At 47.8% G+C, this 23,632-nt stretch overlaps 1 protein-coding gene across 1 annotated transcript in view; it reads right to left on the minus strand.

The window, feature by feature from the left end:
- LOC119978118 (delphilin-like) overlaps positions 1 to 23,632 on the minus strand; it is a 202,580-nt gene that overhangs the window by 176,620 nt on the left and 2,328 nt on the right. The window contains exons 2-3 of the mRNA XM_038819519.1: positions 14,159 to 14,745; positions 2,447 to 2,601 (exon numbers count right to left, since the gene is read on the minus strand). Of these exons, the coding sequence (XP_038675447.1) occupies positions 2,447 to 2,601; positions 14,159 to 14,745 (742 nt within the window). The remainder of the gene's footprint in view (positions 1 to 2,446; positions 2,602 to 14,158; positions 14,746 to 23,632) is intronic.

A 23,632-nucleotide genomic window follows, 5' to 3' on the forward strand; every position in this document is an offset into this window, starting at 1 on the left:
GATATATTTAATCTCAGTTATTAATCTCAACAGGAGGGACGGAGAGTTGATTTCAGCGTGTGAGGGATGGTGAGTTGATTTCAGCGTGTGAGGGATGGTGAGCTGATTTCAGGGTGTGAGGGATGGTGAGTTGATTTCAGCGTGTGAGGGGCGGTGAGTTGATTTCAGCGTGTGAGGGATGGTGAGTTGATTTCAGGGTGTGAGGGACGATGAGTTGATTTCAGGGTGTGAGGGACGATGAGTTGATTTCAGGGTGTGAGGGACGATGAGTTGATTTCAGGGTGTGAGGGACGATGAGTTGATTTCAGGGTGTGAGGGACGATGAGTTGATTTCAGGGTGTGAGGGACGGTGAGTTGATTTCAGGGTGTGAGGGACGATGAGTTGATTTCAGGGTGTGAGGGACGATGAGTTGATTTCAGGGTGTGAGGGACGATGAGTTGATTTCAGGGTGTGAGGGACGATGAGTTGATTTCAGGGTGTGAGGGACGATGAGTTGATTTCAGGGTGTGAGGGACGATGAGCTGATTTCAGGGTGTGAGGAACGAGTTGATTTCAGGGTGTGAGGGACGATGAGTTGATTTCAGGGTGTGAGGGACGATGAGTTGATTTCAGGGTGTGAGGGACGGTGAGTTGATTTCAGGGTGTGAGGGATGGTGAGCTGATTTCAGGGTGTGAGGGATGGTGAGCTGATTTCAGGGTGTGAGGGATGGTGAGCTGATTTCAGGGTGTGAGGAATGGTGAGCCGATTTCAGGGTGTGAGGGATGGTGAGCTGATTTCAGGGTGTGAGGGATGGTGAGTTGATTTCAGGTTATGGAGGAAAGTGGGATTCTCTATTCCCTGCTGCTAAGATCAAGATTCCTGATTGGGGGGAGATTCCTGCGTTGGGGATCCCTAAAAATGGGATTAATACCAGGCAGCAGACCGTCCCCAGTCTCCAGTCCCGTCCCAATGAACATCGCGGGCTTCCTGTCCTATGCCAGGCAGAAGATGCCAGCAGTTGATTTTATTCATTAGAATGCAATTAACAGGCTGGAAGCCCAAATCCACCCCCCCCCCCTCCCCCCGTTATGCTCCAACCCCACAGCAGGAATTCCACCTGGCGCTCTTTGGTGTAAGTTTTGCCAAGCACAGTCCTAGCGCAATGGACCCCAAGCGAGGTCAAGGGGGTCAACCCATTGCTCATGTGCCTCTCTGCCGCTGTCAGCGGGGGGTGGGGGGGTCCCGGTCTGGACTGCCCCTTCCAGCCCTGGGCAACCTGAAGAACACTCTTGGCATGGTGATATCAGGGAGCCCTCTGTTCAAGATCTTCATCCTGGTCTGACCTGTTTTAACTCTGAAGTGGTTTGCCTGACAGCTGATGAGTAGTCCAGACAGTTTGGTAAAGAATCAAGCCAGGAATACTTTCTCTTTCCATACATCTGCTCCCTCAGCCCTTTGCTTTTGAAACTACTGTTTTTTGAAGTGTCAGAGCCTTCCTAGAAAGCCCACAACACTTGAAAAGCTTGAAATCCCCTGAGATCCTTTGAAATGCTAAGAATTCATTCAATTTCACAGTGCAGTTCCTTTAACTTGTCCTTGATTGACAGCTTAATGGTTTAAACACAGTGGGTCAGGCTTAAATGTATCCGAAGTACTCTCCATTGATCCTAACCACAATATTTATAACCATGTTTGTTATAATTGACAGCTGTTGACCACTTCAACAATGCTAAATGCTTTCTGTAGTTAGAAAAGAGGAAGTGAAACCGCTTAGCTGTTCGAAAGTGGTCAGCAGCTGTCAATCATAACAATAATGTTTATAATCATTAAACTATCAATCAAAGGAGAGTTAATTTCAGGGTGTGAAGAATAGTATGTTAATTTTTGGGGTGAGGGATGGTGAGTTAATTTTAGGGTGTGGGGCATGGTGAGTCCATTTCAACAGGTGAGGATGGTGTGTCAATTTCAGGGGGTGAGAGATGGTGAGTTCATTTCATGGTGTGGGGAATGGTGAGTTAATTTCAGGGGGTGAGAGGTAGTGTGAGGGGTTGATGAATTCCTGAAATTCAAGTGGTAGCGTATCAATTTGTTTTTGACCACTACAAATTGATCAGGTCTCATTTTTGCCTTATTTTTCTGAAGTTTGTTTTCTCCTTCACATTGTCCTTTTACTTTGCTCTGCTAGTCAGCTAACAAGTTGGTAGATGACAAATGGGCCTGGTGGGGCAAGCTTAGCCCAAGGGAGGAGTGCGATGGTTATCTTGGTCCAGGAGAATTGTACATTTTGGTTTCCCTCCCTCATTGTGGAATGCAATGATCTGCCAGTGGATGTAGGGAATGGAGGGATGTCATTTTTTGTGGGCAGAGAGTTAGCTTTAAGTGCTGGGTACTCATTGTGATGCAGCAGTGTCACAAGATCCTAGTGCTTTTCCTCTGTTCTATCATGTTCTCTGTCCGATCCCTACCTGATGTCATCAATGAGTTGTTGCTGCTCTTCGGTGCTCAAAATCATAGGGAGTGCATAAGCCAAGTAATCAACCTTGCGCTCAGCTGCATACTGCTTCAGGAGGGTGAACAGCTTCTCTTTCACTTCAGGCTGTTCCCCAAGCACAGCATCAACCTGCATTCAAAAAATAAATATTGGTCAGCATAGTGGAGAATAAAGATCAGAACAGGAGCAGTGAGAAACACGCAGATGCAAGATACAGCTGCAGAGATATCAGTGATGCCATCTTCCCCAACACTCATCTTGGCTCCTGTTCTATTGCAGAGTTAAACACTCTGGGGCTTGCACCAAACTGACACCCACCTCTTCACCTTGGCAAAGGGTTAAAAGGGATGACCGTATCTTGTTGAGTGCTCCCCAAGCTGCTTGTTGACGAGAAATGGGCAGGAACACCCTTTGCTGAAACCCCATCTCTAACATAGGCTGCTGGAATTTTCTTATGATACTTCCCTTGGTTTTGGTGGAGCATAGCAGGGGTTGTGGGTGCAGATTACACCACCTTCTGCTTGTAAATAAGAGCAAGCAGGCAGGACTTGATCTTACAATCCATTTTGTGATCAAGTGTACGAAACTTCTTCTACCTCTCAGGAACAATACCTGGATAGAACCATTCAGATTCAGACAATATGCGTGGAAACACTACTGTGGCTTTCTGTAGTTTTCTGTCCGTTTCTGTTATTCCCTGTCCCTCCTTATAATGGTTATCTGCAGTGTGATTTTTGACCATTTTAAGACATCGATGGCCTGTCACTTTTCTGCAGCAGTATGATGATATTTCTCTCCCTGAGGTAGTGTTGGCAGTTTTCTCTGCAAGTGTAATGATCTGCACCCAGGAAATTGCAATGGAATTACATAAGTGGATCTGTAACTTTTTTTCTGTCACAAAAATGGGAAGAATTTTGCCCTATAAACATATTTCAAATGAATAAAAAATCTTCCAGAAATATTTGGAAAAACACACAGAAATAGTTGACACAGCAAATTCACAACTCAATTCATACACAAAGGGTGGAATTTAATGTGCTCCCCGAGGCAAGATTGGTGGCGAGGGTATTTAATTGTTCAGGAAGGTGGCGGATAGGGACCCTGTCACCTCCCGCCTCTGCTCCTGGATGGGCTTCCCACCCCACCTCCTATTGAGGCCCTTATGTGGACAATTAATGCCCGCTTAGGGTGTCACCCTACTGCTGCACTGTTCACCGAGCAGCGGGCAGAGAACCTACCATGTGGGAAGCCTGAAAGACTGTTGGGATTGCTTACCGGTTTCCCTAAGGTGAGGGCAGGGGTCCCTCGTTTAAAGGTGCTTGGTGCCTGATTGAGGGACTAGGCATCAGCAAGGGAGGGGATGCTAAGAGCCACCCTGCTCTTGCTGCTGACTCCCTCTCTCTCCTCTCACGATCCACATGATGCCATCGCTCACCTGTGATCTGGGTCCCTTGGCGATCCTCAGCTTCAAGTGGGTGCATTGCTGACAACAACCACTGCTTTCTCTGGTGCTTTTGAGCAATGCACCTCAGATTGGTCGGAAGCTCCTCGGGTGCAAGATTTCTACCATGCCCTCCACCCCCCACAACCTTGATCACAGGGAAGGGCTGCCATTGACCAATTAAGTGACTAGGGCTTAAATATCGCCCACAAGGTTGACTTGATTCACCAATCTTGCCTGTTGAAAATTAATTAAGTACTGGAGCAAAAATAAGGTACAAAAATAAAGTATCTAGAGGCCCTGTAAAATTGATCAAAGAGAGCATAATAGTGAGATGATGTGGGATATATCACATAGTGTTTTAATATGGGGTATAACACAGTGCATTACAGTAGGATATATTAGACAACGTTACAGATAGACATGTAGGGTATATTACTGTGTTACGGTGAAAGTTGTAGGGCAGCAGTTCCCGAAATGTAAATCAGAAACTGTGAAAACGGTTGCAGGAACTAAAATCATGTCAATCTCATTTGATCTTCAAGATACGATAATGAATTGCAAGGTGAAGTACAAGACATAACACCATACATAACTATCTTTAGAGTTGGAATCAAGCCTCACCAATCATATTTCTGTGTAATGTATGTTACGGATATGCCACACCCATGCAGTCAATTAGAGATTGCAGTTTTTTTCTCATTACATCGGCAGTCAAATGAATGTTTTTCAAGTCATAGCTACATAGCTAGTGTAAGTGAGAACCACAATATGCTTGTATGTGCCACAACAGGCCTGATCAGTACATCAAATAACATTTTTACACAATACTTTAAAAACACATATGTTCATTCTATATGATGTAATATATATATATTGATCTACAATACTTAAACTTCAATAATTATACATTGAATGTTAATATGCAGCTTTATTGGTGTTTTATTTTTGTTGAGGTCGCATTAATTTTCAAATGTTAAAATAGGATTGTATGAAAAATAATCTGGGAAGTGCTGGTGTGGGGTTTATCTGAGAGTACTACAGTGAGAGGTGAAGGGGTATCAAAGAATGTTACGCTGAAAGATATGGGAGTGGGTTCTCCATCGCCCGTTGCCAATATCGGGATTCCCTCTCTGGCACAGAATGGCAGGTCGCCCGAAAACAGGAACGATGCTGGCTGGCAAACTCTTTGCAATGCTCCAATCCCTGCCGGCGGTCTCAGCGTGCTACCTACCCTGCTCCAGCAGGGGGATGCAAATTGGTGATTTGTATCCATTTCAATGTAACTAACGGCCTGATTCACCAGTCTCCTGTTATGCACCAACTCCCACAGAGGGACATTTATCAGGCGGGCTTTAGTGCAGGTTTGCCCAAGTGTGGCTCTGACTCAATGGACCTCTAGGTGCGTCAAGGGGGTCAGTGCAGAACTGAGATGCCCCCGTCCCCTTCAAAACAAATCCTGCCCTCACCACCCTCCCCCCACCACTGACAATTAGGGGCATCCTCCGCTCCCAACACAGGAATAATAGGTCAGCTGCCCCCCTCAGCACTCACTCATTGGGGTGACTCAACCTCATCTCCCCTAATGGCCCACCCACCAAATCCCCCCCATCAGACCACTTCCTCTCCCCCCGCTAGAGACCCCTGCCTGAAAGCTGAAGAGCAGTCCAGGGAGTACAGTGAAAGATTACTGTATTTTCACTTACCGCACCCTTACACATGCTGCCTCAAACAAACGTGTTTGAAGCAGCAGCTGTTACAAGTGTCGGAAGCTTCCTCCAAAGCCAAGTAAAGGTCTTCAAATCCCCTGACAGCCTTTGAAATGCAAGTTTTCTATTCAATTCCACACAGCAATACATTTCACTAGCCAGTGATTGACAGTTTTATTAGTCCAGAGATGGGTGCTTGGTAGATTGTTTTCCCTTTGTGCTTGAATGCATCTCAAGTACCCGACTTTGATGTTAACAACAATTTTTATAAACAATCTTGCTTTGATTGACAGCTTCTCACCAGATCAAAAGGAGCTAAGTGCTTTCTTCGATAAATATGAGGCTGTCAGGAGATTTCAAGGTCTTTCAAGTGTACTTGGTTTTGGAAGAAGCCTCTGACAGTTGCAACAACTGCTGCTTTGAACAGATTTGCCTGAGGTGGCAGATTTTAGGGAAGGGCAAGTGAAAATGCAATGATCTTTCACTGCACTGCCTGGACTGCTCTTCATCTTTCAGACAGGAGTAACTAATGTAGCTCTCTGATGGCAGTCCCTGATGGGAGTGATTGATGGGGAGGCTAGTGGGGTGCGTGATGATCTCACCAGTACTGGTAAATGACTAATTAGTTATTATTTTAGTGCAAATCTTATTTGATGATAAAGAGAATAGGATATTGTAAGGGGGTGCAGGGGTGCAAACAGAAACTGAGAATAAAACATTCAGAGGCATGCATTTTTACACAGGTTTCTGCTAGCTGATCTCTGGCTTTATGGATATCAAACATCTGCAACAAGAGATGCTCATTTCTCCTCCAAGGCCTGACAATCCTCCCCCCCCCCCCCCCTCCCCTCCCCCCCCCCTCCCCCCCCGCCCCCGCTGATTCAACTATCCTGGGAGAAATCAATAAACGGTTTCTCTCTCTGGGCAAACTTCTCCACACACCCTCTCAAGGTGAAATAGATTTTTTTCATTCCTGAGGAAGTCCGCGAGGTTGCTCACCCACACCCCCGGGCTCGGCGACCGTGAGTCCCTCCATCCCAACAAGATCTGTCCCCGGGCTACCAAAGAGGCAAAGGCCAAAACGTCGGCCTCTCACCCCTGGACTCCCGGGTCTTCCGATGCTCCAAAAATTGCCTCTTCTGGACTCAGGACCACCTTCACCCTCAACACCTCAGACATCACATCAGCGAACCCCCGCCAACATCCCTCCAGCTTCGGATAGGCCCAAAACAAATGGACATGGTTCGCGGGCTGGGCCGCCACCCCCCCCCCACCCACCCCACACAGCCCACACCTATCTTCCACCCCCTCAAAAAACCTACTCCTCATCATGGCCACCATCATATGCGCTCTGTGAACTACTTTAAATTGGATGAGGCTAAGCCTAGCACACAAAGGGGATGCATTCACCCTCCTCAGAGCCTCCTCCCATAGGCTGGCTTCCAGCACCCTTTCCAGCTCTTCCTCCCACTTAACATCTCCTATCGGTGCACCCTCCCAGTCCATCAACTCTTTCTAAATCTCCGACACCCTGCCCTCACAAACCCCTGCTTTCGACACCACTTTATCCTGCGACCCCGGGGGTGGCAGGTCAGGAAAGGACAACACCCGTTTCTTCACATAGTCCTGAACCTGTAAGTACCAGAACCCATTCCCGCTGGGCAGTTCATACTCCTCTACCAACGCCGCCAAGTTCGAAAAGCTGCCCCCCTTCAAACAGGTCCCCAAACTGCTCAATCCCCGTCCGCCGCCACCCCCTGGAACCCTGCATCAAGCCCCCCCGGACCAAAGCTGTGATTCCCACAAATTGGAGCCCAAATCAAGGCCCCCGACAGCCTCAGGTGCTGCCGCCACTGTCCCCACATTCTCAGGGCCGCCGCCACTGCCGGGTTTGTGGAGCACCTGACCAGTGAGGACGGCAGAGGCACCGTCAACAATGCCCCCAAGCTAGTGTCCATCCACTCCCATACCGACCCCTCTCTCACTACCCACTTCACAAACCACTTCATTACCATGGCTATATTTGCTGTTCATTAAGTTGACAAGGCTGAGCTGGGTCAGAGGGGTTGACTCCCAATGGGTCAGAATGGAGGAGAGTTTGGGTAGGGGGTTGGGATTGAAGGCGCTAGCGACAGCGCCGCTCCCGACGGCACTGGGGAGATACTCGGGGAGTCCGGTAGTAATAGTTTCTTGAGAATTTGGGGGCAGTTTCGACAGCACTTCGGGTTGGGGCAGGGTCAAAGGAAATGCCGATTCGGGAGAACCAGAGATTTGAGCCAGGAAGTGTGATGGAAATTTTCGGAGATGGGAGGAGAAAGGAATTAGGACGCTAAAAGATTTGTTTCTTGGGGGTCGTTTTGCGGGATTAAAGGAGTAGGAGCGAAGTGTAGGCTGGAACAGGGGGAAATATTTAGATCCATGCAGGTTCGAGACTTTGCTAGAAAGTAAATACAGAGCTTCCCAGTAGAGCCAGCTTCCACATTGCTGGAGGAGGTGCTGACGACAGGAGGACTGGAGAAGGGGGTAGTATAGGTGGTTTACGGGGCTATTTTGGAGGGGGAGAAGGCGCCGTTAGAAGGAATCAAGGCAAAGTGGGAGGAAGAGTTGGGAGACAGTATGGAGGAGGGGTTCTGGTGTGAGGTGCTCCGGAGGGGGAACGTCTCCCCTCATGTGCGAGGTTGGGGCTATTACAGCTGAAGGTGGTGTATAGAGCACACCTTACGAGGGCAAGGATGAGCCAGTTCTTTGAGGGGGTGGAAGGTGTGTGTGAACGTTGCAGGGGGGGGTGGCCAGCAAACCATATTCATGTGTTTTGGTCCTGTCCAAAGCTGGAGGATTACTGGAAGGAATTGTTTAGGGTAATCTCTAAAGTGGTGCATGTGAAACTGGACCCGGGCCCTCGGGAGGCCATATTTGGGGTGTAGGACCAGCCGGGGTTGGAAACAGGTGCGGAGGCAGATGTTGTAGCCTTCACCTCATTAAACGCCCAAAGTCAGATGCTGTTGGGGTGGAGATCAACCTCTCCACCCTGTGCCCTGGTGTGGCGGGGGAACCTGCAAGAATTCTTGACGCTTGAAAAAGTCAAATTTGAACTGAGGGAAAGGATCGCATCGAACATTGTTTGGGGGGGGGGGACACACTGTATGTGTTAATGTTGATTATGGGTGATTCCTGATTCCTTTTTGTCATTTGTTTATGTTAACATGCGGGCCAATGTCTGGGGTTTGGTGGGGGGTTAGATCATTGTTATTTATATGGGGATTGATATTACATTCATTACTGATTGTTGTTTATTGTTGGGTGTAAATTTGGGAGAAAATATGTAAAAGGAGAATAAAAAATATTTTTTTTAAAGTTTGACAAGACAAACTCCCTTGCCTCATTAAAAGCCCTGACCAGCAGGGGCCCCAGGTCACCCAAAAACTTCTTATAACATTCTATTGGAAAACCATCTGGGCCCGGGGCCTTCCCTGCCTGCATTGCCCGGTACCCTTCATCACCTCCACCAGCCCAATGGGTGCTCCCAACCACTCTACCAGGTCCTCAAACACCTTGGGAAACTCCAACCCGTCCAGGAATCACGGCATTTCCCCCCACCCACCCCAATGCCCGTCAGGGGCTCTGACTTATAAAGCCACCTATAAAATATAAGCTCCCCGAATACCCCGTTCACCCCCACAGGGTCCAATACCCACACAGATTTCTTCCAACTTCCTACCTGGAATTTTTGGGAAGTCAGCTGCTGGAGCAGTGGGTGATGTTCCAACTAACCTTGTTATCCATCTGCCTGGAGTTAAAACCCGGTGGGGGTGAACGGGGTATTCGGGGAGCTTATATTTTATAGGTGGCTTTATAAGTCAGAGCCCCTGACGGGCATTGGGGTAGGTGGGGGGAAATGCTGTGATTCCTGGACGGGTTGGAGTTTCCCAAGGTGTTTGAGGACCTGGTAGAGTGGTTGGGAGCACCCATTGGGCTGGTGGAGGTGATGAAGGGTACCGGGCAATGCAGGCAGGGAAGGCCCCGGGCCCAGATGGTTTTCCAATAGAATGTTTCCTGGGGAAATGCCGTGATTCCTGGACGGGTCGTGTTTAATGGTATTGTTTTATCTGAGTTTATGTCCCTCCAGAGGACATATCAACCTGATGGAGTTGAAGAAACCTGGGCCCAGGGCAGCATGTGGTGCAGTGGTCAGCACTGGGACAGCAGCTCTGAAGACCCGGGTTCGAATCCCGGCCCTGGGTCACTGTCCGTGTGAAGTTTGCACATACTCCCCATGTCTGCATGGGTTTCACTTTCACAACCCAAAGATGTGCTGGTTAGGTGGATTGGCTACGCTAAATTGCCCCTTAATTGTAAAAGAAAGATAATTGGCTCCTCTGAATTTATTTTTAAAAAGTAACCTGGGCCCAGAATTTCGCCACAACATGGAAACTGTCAATGATGAAGAAAATGCGGACAAGCCTGGAAAACCCCAAGTCCCATCCCCAAAAATGGCTCTTCCTATTTTTGCATTGGGTTGGGGTTTACACATACATGGTTTATGGAAGCAGCTGGGCATTTAAGCCTTTAATGCCTCCATTGGAGTATGATTTTGGTAGGCCAGGTGTGTCAAACCCGGAGTGTGCAGATTAAACCAGGTTAGAGCTGATCTGATCTTGGATGGACAGGAGGTGTATCTTGGTCAGCGGGTGCGATTCAGCGGAAGAATTTCTAAGTGTAATTTTGGGCAAGTTTGGCAGGGTGATTCACATTGGCAAGATTGTATTCAACCGCAATTAGTCCCAAAAATGAGCCCCCTCAAGAATCTCGACATGCCTGTCTCCCTCACCGCCTGATTCGCCCTACTCACGCCTCAGCTGATAGCCACTAACAAGGGGGAGCAGCTTTGAAACGCACCCTCACCACTCACTCCCAGTCAACACACAAGTATGGCATGACCTGCTCCTTGCTTTGAGGATGCCAACCTGACCAAGTTTCTCGACGCTGATGATGAGAGGCGGCTCATCTTGTTCCCCCGAGGGGGGGGGGGGGGGGTCAGAGAACCAGCAGCAGGGTCAGCAAAGCTGTCTAGGAGGCAGTGGCAGCTTCAGTGAATGCGGGCAACATGACCAAGAAGACCGCCATCCAATGTCGGAAGAAGACAAGACCTCCAAAGATACGTCAACACCTCTCTCATGGCATCAATCCCATCGGCCACGCCTCAATTACCGAGACCCCTCTCTTTCCCACACACCCCCATTCCCTCCTTCGTCCAGATGACCTGTCTCACGAGGAGTTGCTGCTGTTTCACAAAATATTCATTCCTTTCATTGACCACATGTCCATTGTCTCGTGTGATCTCCATCTGATAAGGCTTGGCCATCTGGAGTCATGCCTCCCAGCTATCATCCACACTTTCCACCACACCTTCCACCATTGCAGAGACACAGACCTAGGTGGGTGACATTAGTGGACAGGCTGCTGGAGCACAATCTGGTGAGCACCGTACAGTTGGTAATGTACATCAGGTGGAGGCAGGAACATCCTAGGGAATCAGCAGTCGGAGGTCTTCTGGATCCCAGATTAAACCTAGGACCTAGCCAGATGTTGAGCCTCTGGTAAAGCTTCTCCCAGAGCTGATGCAGATGATAGGCCAAAACCATGAGATTCAGGAGGTGGTGCCAGCGATATTACAGAGACTGCAAGGTCGATTGGAGGAGCCCCATAGCCTTCAGGTGCAAGACATGGTGCCAGCAATGTTAGGGTGGCGACTGCAGTGGAAAACCTGGAGCATAATGTCCGCGTCTTGAGTGTTGGTGTCCAAGGCACAGCTCAAGTATCCTTCGTCCCCCACGAGCCAACCCATCATCCTGGGATGGGGTCCTCAAAGACACTGGGGATCTGAGTGCCCCAGGATGTAGCTATCATACACATTTGCATGATTCTGAGGTGGTGGTCACACATGATCTACACATTCAGGGAGTGGAACCCTTTCCTGTTAATATAGGGTATTCCCTGATGCCCCAGTGCTCGCAGGACGACATGCATGCCATCGATTTCCCCCTGGACCTGGAGCATCCTACCCTCACCATGACTGTCCCTCCTTCTCTCAGAGTGCCATCCAGTGAGCCAGTTATGCTGCCAAACCTCGTCCTCATCGAGGGCCCTTAGACCCCAGACTTCTGCCGGCAATATTAGGGAGGCTGTTTCCAACTGTCTCTGCTCATCCAGACACTTACCCTTTGGCCACGAGAGAATCCTCAGTGGTGAAGCCCTGCTCTTTAGTGAGTGATTGTTGGCAGCTGCCTCTATGGTGCGGACACTCCTAGAGTACAGGCACACTGTTCAGGCATCCAAAGTTGCTGGACATGCAGTGCACTAATCATCCTCTGAGATATGGCACCTTTGCCTTCGAGAGTTCAGGAGGGTGAAATGCTCTCACAACCAACAAAGCTAATCCCTCATTTGAAATAGTTGATTTCTGAGGAGCTGCTATCGCCGGTGGGTTCAGCTCCCACTTGAGTTGAGGAGCGTGAAGTGCTCTCACAACAAACAAGGCTAATCCCTCATTAGAAATAGTCTTCAGCTGTGAAACTAGAGGCTCCCCACAGTCAAAGGTGAAATTGACTTTCATGACAGAAGTTGTAGCAGGGCTCTGTCCTAGGAGGGTTTGGCCTTGGTATGAGTCTCCACAATATTTAAAGATGGCTAGAAAGCCTCACAGATGCAAAGCCCCTCACCCTCCTGGCCCAGGGACAACCCCTGACCTGGAACGCTCCAGCTCCCCAACCAAGTCCATCCCCAACTTTGAGCTATGCACCCCTCCCCCCCCATGAGCACTGGGGCAGCAACTCCAGTGCCCTTGAGCTGATGCAAGTAAAATGGAAAGAGCTACGCACCTCCTCAATTCCCCACAATGTCATTGTGCCAGCTTCACATTTTTGAAAAGGAAAACAAAACAATGTGACTTCCCGCTGAGGAGTCGGGTAACTCCTGAGAGGCCGCTGCATGTGACTTTAATCTTGTTAGTGAGATTGAAATTAATGCAAATGGTGATGTTCTCACCATTTTTGGGCAAGATCCGGATCGCCATTGGGAACGGACCAGATAATCACAAAATGGTTTGCGCGCCTGGCGCGAATCTCGATTTTGCCCTCTCACACTGTTCACCTGGCACACCCAGACTCTTGCTGGGTGCAGTGCTGAATTGTGCCCAGGGTATCCCTTTGGAAAGGTAACCCTTTCTATATGGTCCCTGGACACTGTGTGGTAAGACACCCTATCAGAGAGGCAAAGCACTCTTTGGGATTGTTAAAAGTAAACAATATTGTGCGTGATAAGTGCATAAACTCATTCGAGCTGTGAAAGAGCTGCCAAAGCTGTCAGAACTAGTGGAACTGTCAAAGGATTTAGATCTGCTGAGCTTTAAATAAAGAACGTCTGGGGTTAACAATAAAACTTGTGCTTGATATTTAATCCTGTCTGTTGCCACAAGCTTGAGGGTGGACCGATACATTAGGCTCGTTTAAATATGCACTCGTCCAATTCATCTGGTGTATGGGATTCACCGGCGCCACAGTGAGGCCGCAATCCAGTGCCGTTTGGTACTGGTTTACAAAGTCGTGGTGGCACCTCTGGGATCTTGCTGGGGAATTGAGGCCCCCGGGTAGTCTGGGACATGGAAGAGTGGCACCCTGGCACTGCCAACCTGGCACCTTGGCACTGCCATGGTGCCAAGCTGGCAGTGCCAAGGTGCCCAGGATGCCCATGCCAGGGATCAAGCACGTGAAGGGGGGGGCCTTGCCCGCAAGAGTTGGGGTTAGGGGCGGGGGTCAAGGAACCTGGAAGAGGTAAGCTGGGTGATGTGGGGGGTTCCTGAGGCCACAGTGGGGGTGCAGAGTGGGGTCAAAAGATCAGGGCTGCCTTTAAAGTGATGGACCGATCCGTGAGTAGGCATAACTACTCGAGGGAGAGATCCTGGCCAAGGCCAAAGAATACTGCAAGGTGCCATTGAATAAAGGGGTGTTTCTCATGCTGCAGGCACTGAGAAACACCCAGCTGACCCCGTGCCATTCAGTGGGCTTTAACTGGAGTCTGCTGAACAGTGTCCTCCACCTTTTCTGTTAACTGTAGTTCAAGAGCTAACCTGGTGAGCTATATTGAAATGAAATGAAAATCGCTTGTCACGAGTGGGCTTCAATTAAGTTACTGTGAAAAGCCCCTAGTCGCCACATTCCGGCGCCTGTCCGGGGAGGCTGGTACGGGAATCGAACCATGCTGCTGGCCTGCTTGGTCTGATTTAAAAGCCAGCGATTTAGCCTGGTGAGCGAAACCATCCCCTATTTGTACCTTTCTTCAGTGCTACATCATTCAAATAGGAAACAGGTTCACAATATAACTCTGGGGGGAAAGCATCCTCTTTAATATTGTCAAGCCTGAACTAAAGCATTTATTTTCACTCTTACGCATTCGTCCCATTATTCACAGATTCCAACAACATTGCAATTTTGCAAGTTATCATGAACATGTTGTTTCTGCTTGGTAGGCAATCTCTTACCTTTGTATTGAATTCCAAAGCTTTACACTTCCTTTCCTGATGTATTGCATCAGCATTCTGGACATATTCTCGAATACTGCTGCTGATCCGTTTTTCTCTCCTCCCAAAACACAGAACTCCCAGTTTCAATGGTTTTCCATGATTGGCCTTTATCATGGCGGCAGCAACCTCATAGTGTTTTACTGGGATCCCATTGACCTCCAGAACATAGTCACCACTCTTGAATCCAAACTCAGCCGCAGGAGAATCCGGGAGACAATCCTCAATCTGTAAAGGACTGTCACCACTCAAGTTGAAACCAAATCTTCCATCTGCTGCTGGCAAAAGATCTATCTGCTCAATGCGAGACACAACACCAATACTGGGAGGAACAGTTTTACAACGTCTGGCTTGATTTATTAACATGTCACAGTTCAGGGATGACACATCCTGTCCCTCTATCTCCAGAATTTGATCTCCCGGCTGTAAACCAGCAACGTAGGCACTGCTGCCCTCTTGTACAGAAATAATGTAACAGGGACCGTTCCCACAGATACGAAATCCAAACTCCTCCGGCCATCCTTGATTGTTGCTCGGCATTGTAGCAACTGGAGTGAAACAAAAGAGGACATTTTAGACACTAAAGGAATTAAGCACATTGCAAACATCCTAGAATCCAATACAAAGAAAGAAACTTTATAAGAAAACTGTTTAAGAAAAATAAAATGAAAATAGTCATGACAGGTGTAAGTCAGTTTTGGGGAGGTGTTTTTGGAACCCAATGAGGTCACTGCTTGGGTTCTTAGGCCCAGATGATCATGGGAGTGATGGAGACATAATAGTTTCCAAAATAGCAATTGGGACCTTGATCCTGACATCCCGGCCTGGTACCAACCGATCCAATTTTTGCCCAGGGAAAAAAGGAGAATTCAAACGCGAGGGAAACCTAGGTCATGATTCTCCTAGATCAAATCTAAGTGCTGGCACCAGCGGGAAAACTGGGGCTGGATGGTCCACTGCCTGCCACTGGTAGTGGAGTTTCCAATGCAGCGGAGAAGACAGTTAAGTGCTCTTACTTCTTCTTTTTCTCTGCAGAAAGCACTTAACTGCCTTTGATGTGGTATCAAACCTGTCAATTAAAGATGTTTATAAACATTGTGATTAGTTTCACAGCCGACTGCTTGAAATCCACTGAAGGGTGAAGGGAAATGTGATTAAACAATTCAGACAACTGGCTGTTTATGCAAGGTTTCAATCATAGTCTCAATTTCACATTGGTATGAATGAAAGCTTGCAGATCAAAGATCTGAGGGGTTTAAACCCAACTGATTTTCCCTTTCTAGGAATTTACAGGTGATGTTAGGATGTTTTCTCTGCCTGAGCCAGCAGGAGTATTGCACAGGTTAGTTTTAAAACAGTGATTTTTTTTTTCATTGTCTCTGTCTGGACTACTCTCAAGCTTCCAGGATGGAGTCTCTGTAATGGAGGGCTTCCAGGAAGGAGTCTCTGTAATTGTGGGCTTCCAGGCAGGGGTCTCTGTAATGGGGGTCTTCCAGGCAGGGGTCTCTTAAATGGGCGGTGAGGGTCTCTGTCTTATGGGGGCTTACTAATGGGGGATTTCTGGTGGGGGTCTGTGTAATGGAGGGATCTCTTATGGGGGTCTCTGGAGGGGGGGGGGGGGTTGGGTCGCCCTCATATGTGTGTGTGTGGGGGACCCAGAAACTCCTGTGGTGGAGGTGAGGCAGAATTGTATTGTGGAGGAGGCCCAGCCGTCAGACGTTCAAAACGGTGACCTGATAGTGGGATTTGTGAGAGAATCCCTCACAATCCTCGCGATGCATAAATTTGCAAGGCAAGGGATGGTGAATCACCTCTGATTTATGCTTCTAGTGGGAGCACACATCAGAAGTGATTCATCTCCAGCAGGAAAACATAGGAAGCAGGATTCTCCAGCCGCCGACGCCGAAATCATGTTCACCGATCGGCTGGAGAATCCCCATTTTCGCCGAAATCGGGGGCAGCGCCTCTTTTGCAATGCTCCGCCTTCTCAAAAATGGCTTACTCACAGAGTACACTGCACACAGTCAGGACGGCCTCAGGACGTCACCTGAGGCCCTCCCCCGATGCTCCGCCCCCAATGGGCCGAGTTCCCGATGGCTTGGAACACTTATCCTTTTGATTTTCGTGAACCCGGTGTGGCGTCTCCGGACTGAGTCCAGAGCCGTCACAGTTGGGGGGTGGGGCCATTCAGAGGGCAAGGTAGTCTTTGGCGGGGGCATTCCGGGGGTTTGCCCCCCCTGTAATCAGGGGGGGCAGTTTTCGGTGCCACGTTGCGCGGCCGCTGCAGGCCACGGTCATAGCAATTCTCTGGCCATATCTGCAGGTAAAACCGGGGGCTTTACTCTGCGTGTCTGCTAGCCTGCCACCAGACGAAGGATCGGTGCAGCTTTTACGTCATTTCTTCGGGAATAAAATGCCACTGTTCCCACGCTGGCGTCAGCACTTAAATCTTCAAATTGGAGAATCCAGCCCAGGCCGTCCGGCAGAAATCTAGGTTTGTTCCCAGTGCCGATTTGGCACCATGCTGTGGTCCCTCCCCAGTGGCGAAAATGAAGTTTACGCCCCATGTTGGCGGGGACATGCAAAACCGGTATTTGCAGGCATTTAAATGTGATTAGCAGCTTGTACACTTCATGCTGCACCCTTCTGCGATGCTCCTTCCTGTCAGGTGGAAGTCTCGCGTGAATAACTACAAGTGTTTGCAAACGGTGACTGGGTGCCATGGCTGTGGACGGAGAGGGGGAAGCTAAAAAAAGATTGAAAAACCATTGAAAACTGTCAGGCTTGCTGGGAGTGGCTGGCTGGGCCGGAGGCGGTAGTCGGGAGTGACTTGGTGCCAAGTCTGTGGACTAAGGGTATCCCCCATGGAATAAGGGTGGCCTGGCTCAGACTGTCGTTGCTGCAGTCTGTCAGTTTTAAACACACCAGTTGGTGCTACTTACAGGCTCCTGGCTGCTCACACGGCAGAGTGCTCAGAAGGCCTCTGGTCATCTGGTAGCCAACCCATGCCGTCCCTTTGGACAACCTCATACCCCAGCTTTATCATCAAGGGGATGGGCATGGCCAGGCTCAATCAGGGGCCCACCAAGTGTTGGCACTCATCAGAAGCGTGGCCCCACTGCAGAGGAAGCAGGTGATCAGCAGAGCTCATCCCAACCAGTGGACACCTGCACTGTGGCCTTTGGAGCCCTCACTGGTTCTCTGCCTCTCTCAGGGTAGAGACTTCAATAGTGACACCCACCCCTCTGGAACACCAGCTTTCCCCTCCTGGTAAGGTTGGCAGCACGGAGCACCTCTGCTACCACCTCCCAGGCAGTATTCAGGAGACCAGGCTTAAGTCTGCGGCCCACCCTGGGGAAGAGGATGAACCTCCGCTCCTCACTGGCATGGAGCTGTGGGTCCACCTTGGACTCTCAACCTCAGTGGGGCAGGTCTTCCGTGAGCCATATTGATGACTGCAGTGAGTACATGGTAACTCCGTCCCCGGCAGTTGGGAATTGCTCCGAATTCATGTCAGCAGAGTGCTGGCCCATTTGAATGTCCAGACTCTCTTACCGAATAGCGACCCCAATGGGAATGGGAACTACAACAATTCAGTCCCAGGTGAACGCTAGTCTCCCAAACGGCGAGTCCTGCTCATAGTCTCCCAAATGGAGAATTCCGGCCCGGTGTGTTTCCTGCTGGCTCTGGCAGCATGGCTGAGGTGGAATTCAACAGCACTTTTTAGAAAGTGGCAGATTTAGTGCTGGCCTTGGAAGGGGTGGGGCCATAACTCTTTGACAGGTCCTGCTTCTCAGAGATTGGAGTGCCATTTTTAAAGGGTGTCCCAATCTCAGAATAACATGGCAACAGACCCTCCCCAATTGCTGGCAAGCCTCTTCCTACTGAGTCATTGCCAAGGCAATCCCCCCACTCCCCGAATTGCTGGCATGCCCCACTAATCGCTAGCAAGGCCCCCACCATTGGCATGTTCCCCCTCCCCCGGAATGAGCAACACCCAATTATAGACTCGCCAAATATCCCCCTCTTCAAGGTCTTCCCCATCTCCTCAGCCCACCCTCAGGCCCCGCACCTTGGAAATGTCAATCTGGCACAGTGGACTCTGGGGTCAGGGGTGGGTGCATACCCTCTCTACACTTACCTCCAGGGTGCTCAGGCAGGGTCCTTCAGGGGATTTGGGGGTTGGGGGCTCGGGCTGGAAGGGCTCAGGTCGGTGGTCTTTCCCAGGATGAGGGTGTGTAGTAGCTCTTCCCTCCGTAGCCTGAAAATCATTAAACTATCTTTCAGCATGTTACGTTGTAGTTAAAAGTCTTCTTTTTGATGTATTGGAACCCTTTATGTCTCTCCCAGCATGTTACTATAAATGATCTGTCAGGTGAAGGTGAAACTCTTCCCTTTGATATGTTGGAAGACTTTAACGTGCGTTAAGCATAATTTCATTCTCCTCTGGGCATGCTGAGAAGCCCAAGAGCTTTAAACTGCATTGTTTACATTCAATGTCATGCTCCATTGCCTCTTGATCAACTGGTCCAGACTATTCCAAAGGAGGGTTTCGCTGGTTTGTTTCTATAGCTCTTCACCGTGCATTAACTCTGAAGTACTTCCCCTTTTGAGCAGGTGTTCTTTCTAACCATTGTTTCTATAAGAAGGCTGTTGCTTTATTCTGAAGAGCTTCCTATTGGCTAAGTTCAAACAGATCCCATTTAGCTTTTACAAGGGCCTTGCCTGCAGTGTGGGAGTCATACATTTATCGAGTCACCATAAACACTCTTGTTGAAGAACAGATAAGGTGTGAATAACTGTCATGGTGTGAAGTTATTTAAATTTCCAAACTTTAAAATGAAAATAAAACAGGCTGCAGGTGTCAGTGAGAGTTTAAAAACAAAAAACCACGCTGGGCGAAATTCTCCCTTCCTGAGGCTAAGTGCCAGCACCAACGGAGTATCTGCGGGTGATTCAAGACAGGAAAATAGTCATGAACTCCTCACTGATTCCGGTACCAGTGAGGGGCTAGCACCAGCGCCCCATGGAACACCCGCGGGTCGTGCGGAAAATGGCCGGAGAATCGCTGGATCCCCGGGCCATGCATGCGCAGGCCTGACAAGCAGCACCAGTCGCGCCGGAAAACATGGTGCTGGCTGTGCTGGAACCCTAGCCCACCACCTCGACCCCACAGCCCACCCCCACCACTCCCCCCCCCCAGTCCTTGCAGCAGCCCCCCGGACAGCGGCATGGACCCGAATGAGTATGGCAGCGCAGGACACTGTCCGCAGCCGGCACGCCAGGTTTCTGACCGCTGGGACCACACGTGGCCCGCACCGTCAGAAACTCGGCCCATCGTGGACAGAGCATCGCGGGTGGGCCGGCTGATGACGCGCCAACAGCCTTCGACTGCGCGCGTCCTGATGACGCCGATTTGGAAGGGGCAGAGCATCGCGACCCGTCGTCAAACCGGCGCCTGCCCCGAATCCGTCATTGGAAGCCATTCTCCGCCCGATCGCCAATCCCAATTTTGGCATCGGGCTAAGGAGAATCCTGCTCTCTGTTCCAGCAATTTCAATAGGTGTTGGCATTTCCCCAAGGCTCCTTTCTGAAAGCTTGTCTGATTTCAAAAGTTGAAATTAACCCTCCAGCGATGTTGTAAGTTCACAATTTGATTCACTGCTTAAAGCATCTGTTAAAGAATTATTTGACTTTGATTTGGGGGGGGGACATGAATAAAAGTGATCAACCATTTGAAATTTAAAAGTTTTGAATGGTCTTTCAAGAATGGCAGATTTTTTAACATAATGAATGTGATAATAGATTTGTAGAACTTGAATTCATCTCAACATGGCTCTTGAGGGCAGCACGGTGGCACAGTGGTTAGCATTGCTGCCTACGGCGCTGAGGACCCGGGTTCGAATCCCGGCCCTGGGTCACTGTCCGTGTGGAGTTTGCACATCCCCGTGTCTGCATGGGTTCACCCCCACAACCCAAAGATGTGCAGGGTAGGTAGATTGGCCATCCTAAATTGCCCCTTAATTGGAAAAAATAATTGGGTACTCTAAATTTATTTTAAAAAAAACATGGCTCTTGAGGTAAATATGAGGTGAGCTGGCATGGAAGGTATAAGTGGTAGGGGGTTGGCATGAGTTGGTAGGTAGGGCATTTGGGGCCAAGGGGGGCATGTTTGGAGGATGAGGGGGTGTCTCTTTATGAAGAATATTGTCTCATTTGCTTGCAATTGTAACTGGGCTAGTAATGTATTACTGGGCTATATCTTACTGGGTTAGTATTTCAAAGACCTAGACTAATCACCCGAGGATATCCATATGCCATGAATTATTTTTTTAAAAATCTGCAGGACAGCTTTGCTAAACTTTTATGAAACATTGTTCAGGCCCCTGCTGGAGCGTTGTGGCTAATTTGGAGTATGGTGGTTTAGGAAGTATGTCACAGCCTTAAACAGTACAGATATTTATTTGAATAGTACCAGGGATGAAATACTTTGGTTACATGGAGAGACTAGAGAAGCTGGAGCTGTTCTCTTTCGAGCAGAGAAGGTTAAAGGGGAAATTTAATAGAGGTATTTAAAGTCATGAAGGGTTTTGATAGAGCTGGATACAATAGAGTAATTATTATCATAGAATTTACAGTGCAGAAGGAGGCCATTCGGCCCATCGAGTCTGCACCAGCTCTTGGAAAGAGCACCCTACCCAAGGTCAACACCTCCACACTATCCCCATAACCCAGTAACCCCACCCAACACTAAGGGCAATTTTGGACACTAAGGGCAATTTATCATGGCCAATCCAGGCACATCTTTGTGACTGGATTAATCCAGTTATGTTACTGGATTAATCCGGAAGTTATCTAGCAAGCCATTTAACTGCATCAAAACTGCTGTGACAAATTGCAGTGATTTCAGAAGATGATTCACCACCACCTTCTCAAACGCAATTAGGGATAGGCAATAAATGCTGGCTTAGTGAGCATTACCCTCGTCTCCCAGTGGCAGAAGGGTCAGTAACTAGAGGACAAAGATTTAAGGTGACTGGCAGAAGAACCAGAGGCAACATTTGATGAGTTTTATGATAGGAGTTGCGAGGTTGGAAAAGTTGGTGGAAGCAAAGTCAATAATAATGTTCAAAAGGGAACTGTAAACACTTTGCAGGGTTTAGGGGAAAGAGCAGGGACTGGCACTATTTGGACAGCTCTCTCTCTCTCTCTCGAGGATCTAGCACAGGGACAAGGGCCAAATGGCCTCCTTCTGAGATGTATAATTGGATTAATCAATAATGATTATAGCATGATTGAATTTTTAGGCGAGAAACTAGAGTCCTACATTCAGGTTCGGGAGTTAAACAAAGGTAATTACGTAGGCATGAGGACAGATTTGGCAGGAAGACTAAAAGGTAGGACAACTGCTGAGCAATGGCAGATATAAGGAGATATTCAATTCCTCCCAACTAAAATATATCCCTGAAAGAGGAAGAAAGTTTGTAAGAGGGAAAAAAACATCCATTGCTAAGCATGGAAGTTAAAGATAAAGTGAAGTCAAAAACTAAGGTATGCCATTTTGCAAAGACCAGTGGTAGGCTGGATGATTGTGAAACTTTTAAAGATCAATAAAGGGTTACTAAAAAAGCAATAAAGAGCAAAGGTAAATTATGAAAGAAAACTGGTGCAAAATATAAAAAAGGATAGCAAAAGCTTCTATTTAAGTATATAAAAAGGGAAGAGAGTAGCTAAAATGAACATTGGTCCCTTGGAGGATGAGACCAGGGAGTTAACAGTGGGGAATGCAGACAACTATTTTGACTCAGTTTTCACGGTACAGGACACTTATAATAATAATCTTTATTAGTGTCACAAGTAGGCTTTACATTAACATTGCAATTAAGTTACTGTGAAAATCCTAGTATCATCCCAATAATAACAGGTTAAGCTGAGGTAATAAAATGGGAGGAATTTAGAACAATCATCATCCCTCGGGAAAATGTACCAAACAAACTTTTAGTATTGAAGGAAAACAGGCCCCAGGACCTGATAGATGGCACTGGTTCTTAAAGGAAGTGGCAGCAGAGTTAGTGGATCCATTGGTTATAGTATTCCAAAAATTCCCTGGATGCAGGAAAGGTTCCAGTAGATTGCTGATGTAACGCCCTTATTCAAAAAGGGAAGGAGGCAGAAAGTAGGAAGCTATAGACCAGTTAGTTAACGTTTGTTGGAAAATTGTTAGAATCCATTACTAAAGAAGTAACAACAGAAGATTTTGGAAACACAATCCATCAGAGTCAACATGGTTTTATGAAGGGTAATCATGTTTAACAAATTTGCTAGAGTTTTTCGAAGATATAACAAGCCAAGTGAATAATGGGAATCCTGTAGATGTAGTATATCTGCGATGTCCAGAAGGCATTTGATAAGGTGCTTCACAAAAGATTAAGACACAAGGCAAGATCACATGGGATTAGGGTAATTTATTGACTTGGCTAAAGCACTGGCTAACCAACAGAAAGCAGAGAGTTGGGATAAATGGGTATTTTTCTGGTTGGCAAGATGCAACTAATGGGGTGCCATGTTCTGATAAATAATCTGGAAATTAATCTATCAATAAAATGTTCAGTTCCCTTTAGACTAGCATGTAGCCCACTTTTAAGTGAATAATTCCACTTCAGACCATCTGCAAATTTAATTCAGTAATCCGACTACAAACTAGCCAATGAGAGATTTTCATTTCCAATCTATAACCCAACAATCCCACTTCAAACACCTCTATAAAACAAACAGTTACATTTCAGAATGGTTTCTAACCTAATATTGATCTGAAATAGAATTATCAACCCAATAACTGAATGTCCAACCAAATCTGTATAAATGGGCCTCTCTAACCCAAGAGTCCCATTTCTGATTGGCATATAACATGACAAAATTACTAGATATCAGACCATAGCCCAACAATTGGCATCCACTGCCACGTGAAGTGGTTGAAGCAGATAACATTTACACATTTAAGGGGAAACTTGATGCATACATGAGGCAAAAGAGAATGGAGGGATCCAGAGTCATGCTGTGAAGAGGTAATTAGAGTGAGAAAAGTGGAATTTATCAATAATGGCAGACCAGTTAAGCCCATTTTAGTTCTGCAGATGCCATGTAATTTATTTATAGATCAATATCAAAGATGTTCACAAATGCAAAAGAGCATGTCAACTCTGAAAATTATTCAAATAAGAGAATATCTTCTCTCCACCTATTTTGCGACACCAGGAGGACTTTGCCTTGACCAGCTCAATGTTGCAAAATTGAGTATCCAGCCTCAAACACTGAATTTGCAGGATGCTCAAATTCAGGATGAGAAAAATGAAAGAAAAAAGAGTTTGCACTCAATTAATATTAAGGTGGTATCTGACTACAGAAAAATTGTTGTGCACATCAGTGGCAATTATC

This window comes from Scyliorhinus canicula, chromosome 15 (assembly GCF_902713615.1).
Source record: "Scyliorhinus canicula chromosome 15, sScyCan1.1, whole genome shotgun sequence".
Taxonomy (NCBI): domain Eukaryota; kingdom Metazoa; phylum Chordata; class Chondrichthyes; order Carcharhiniformes; family Scyliorhinidae; genus Scyliorhinus; species Scyliorhinus canicula.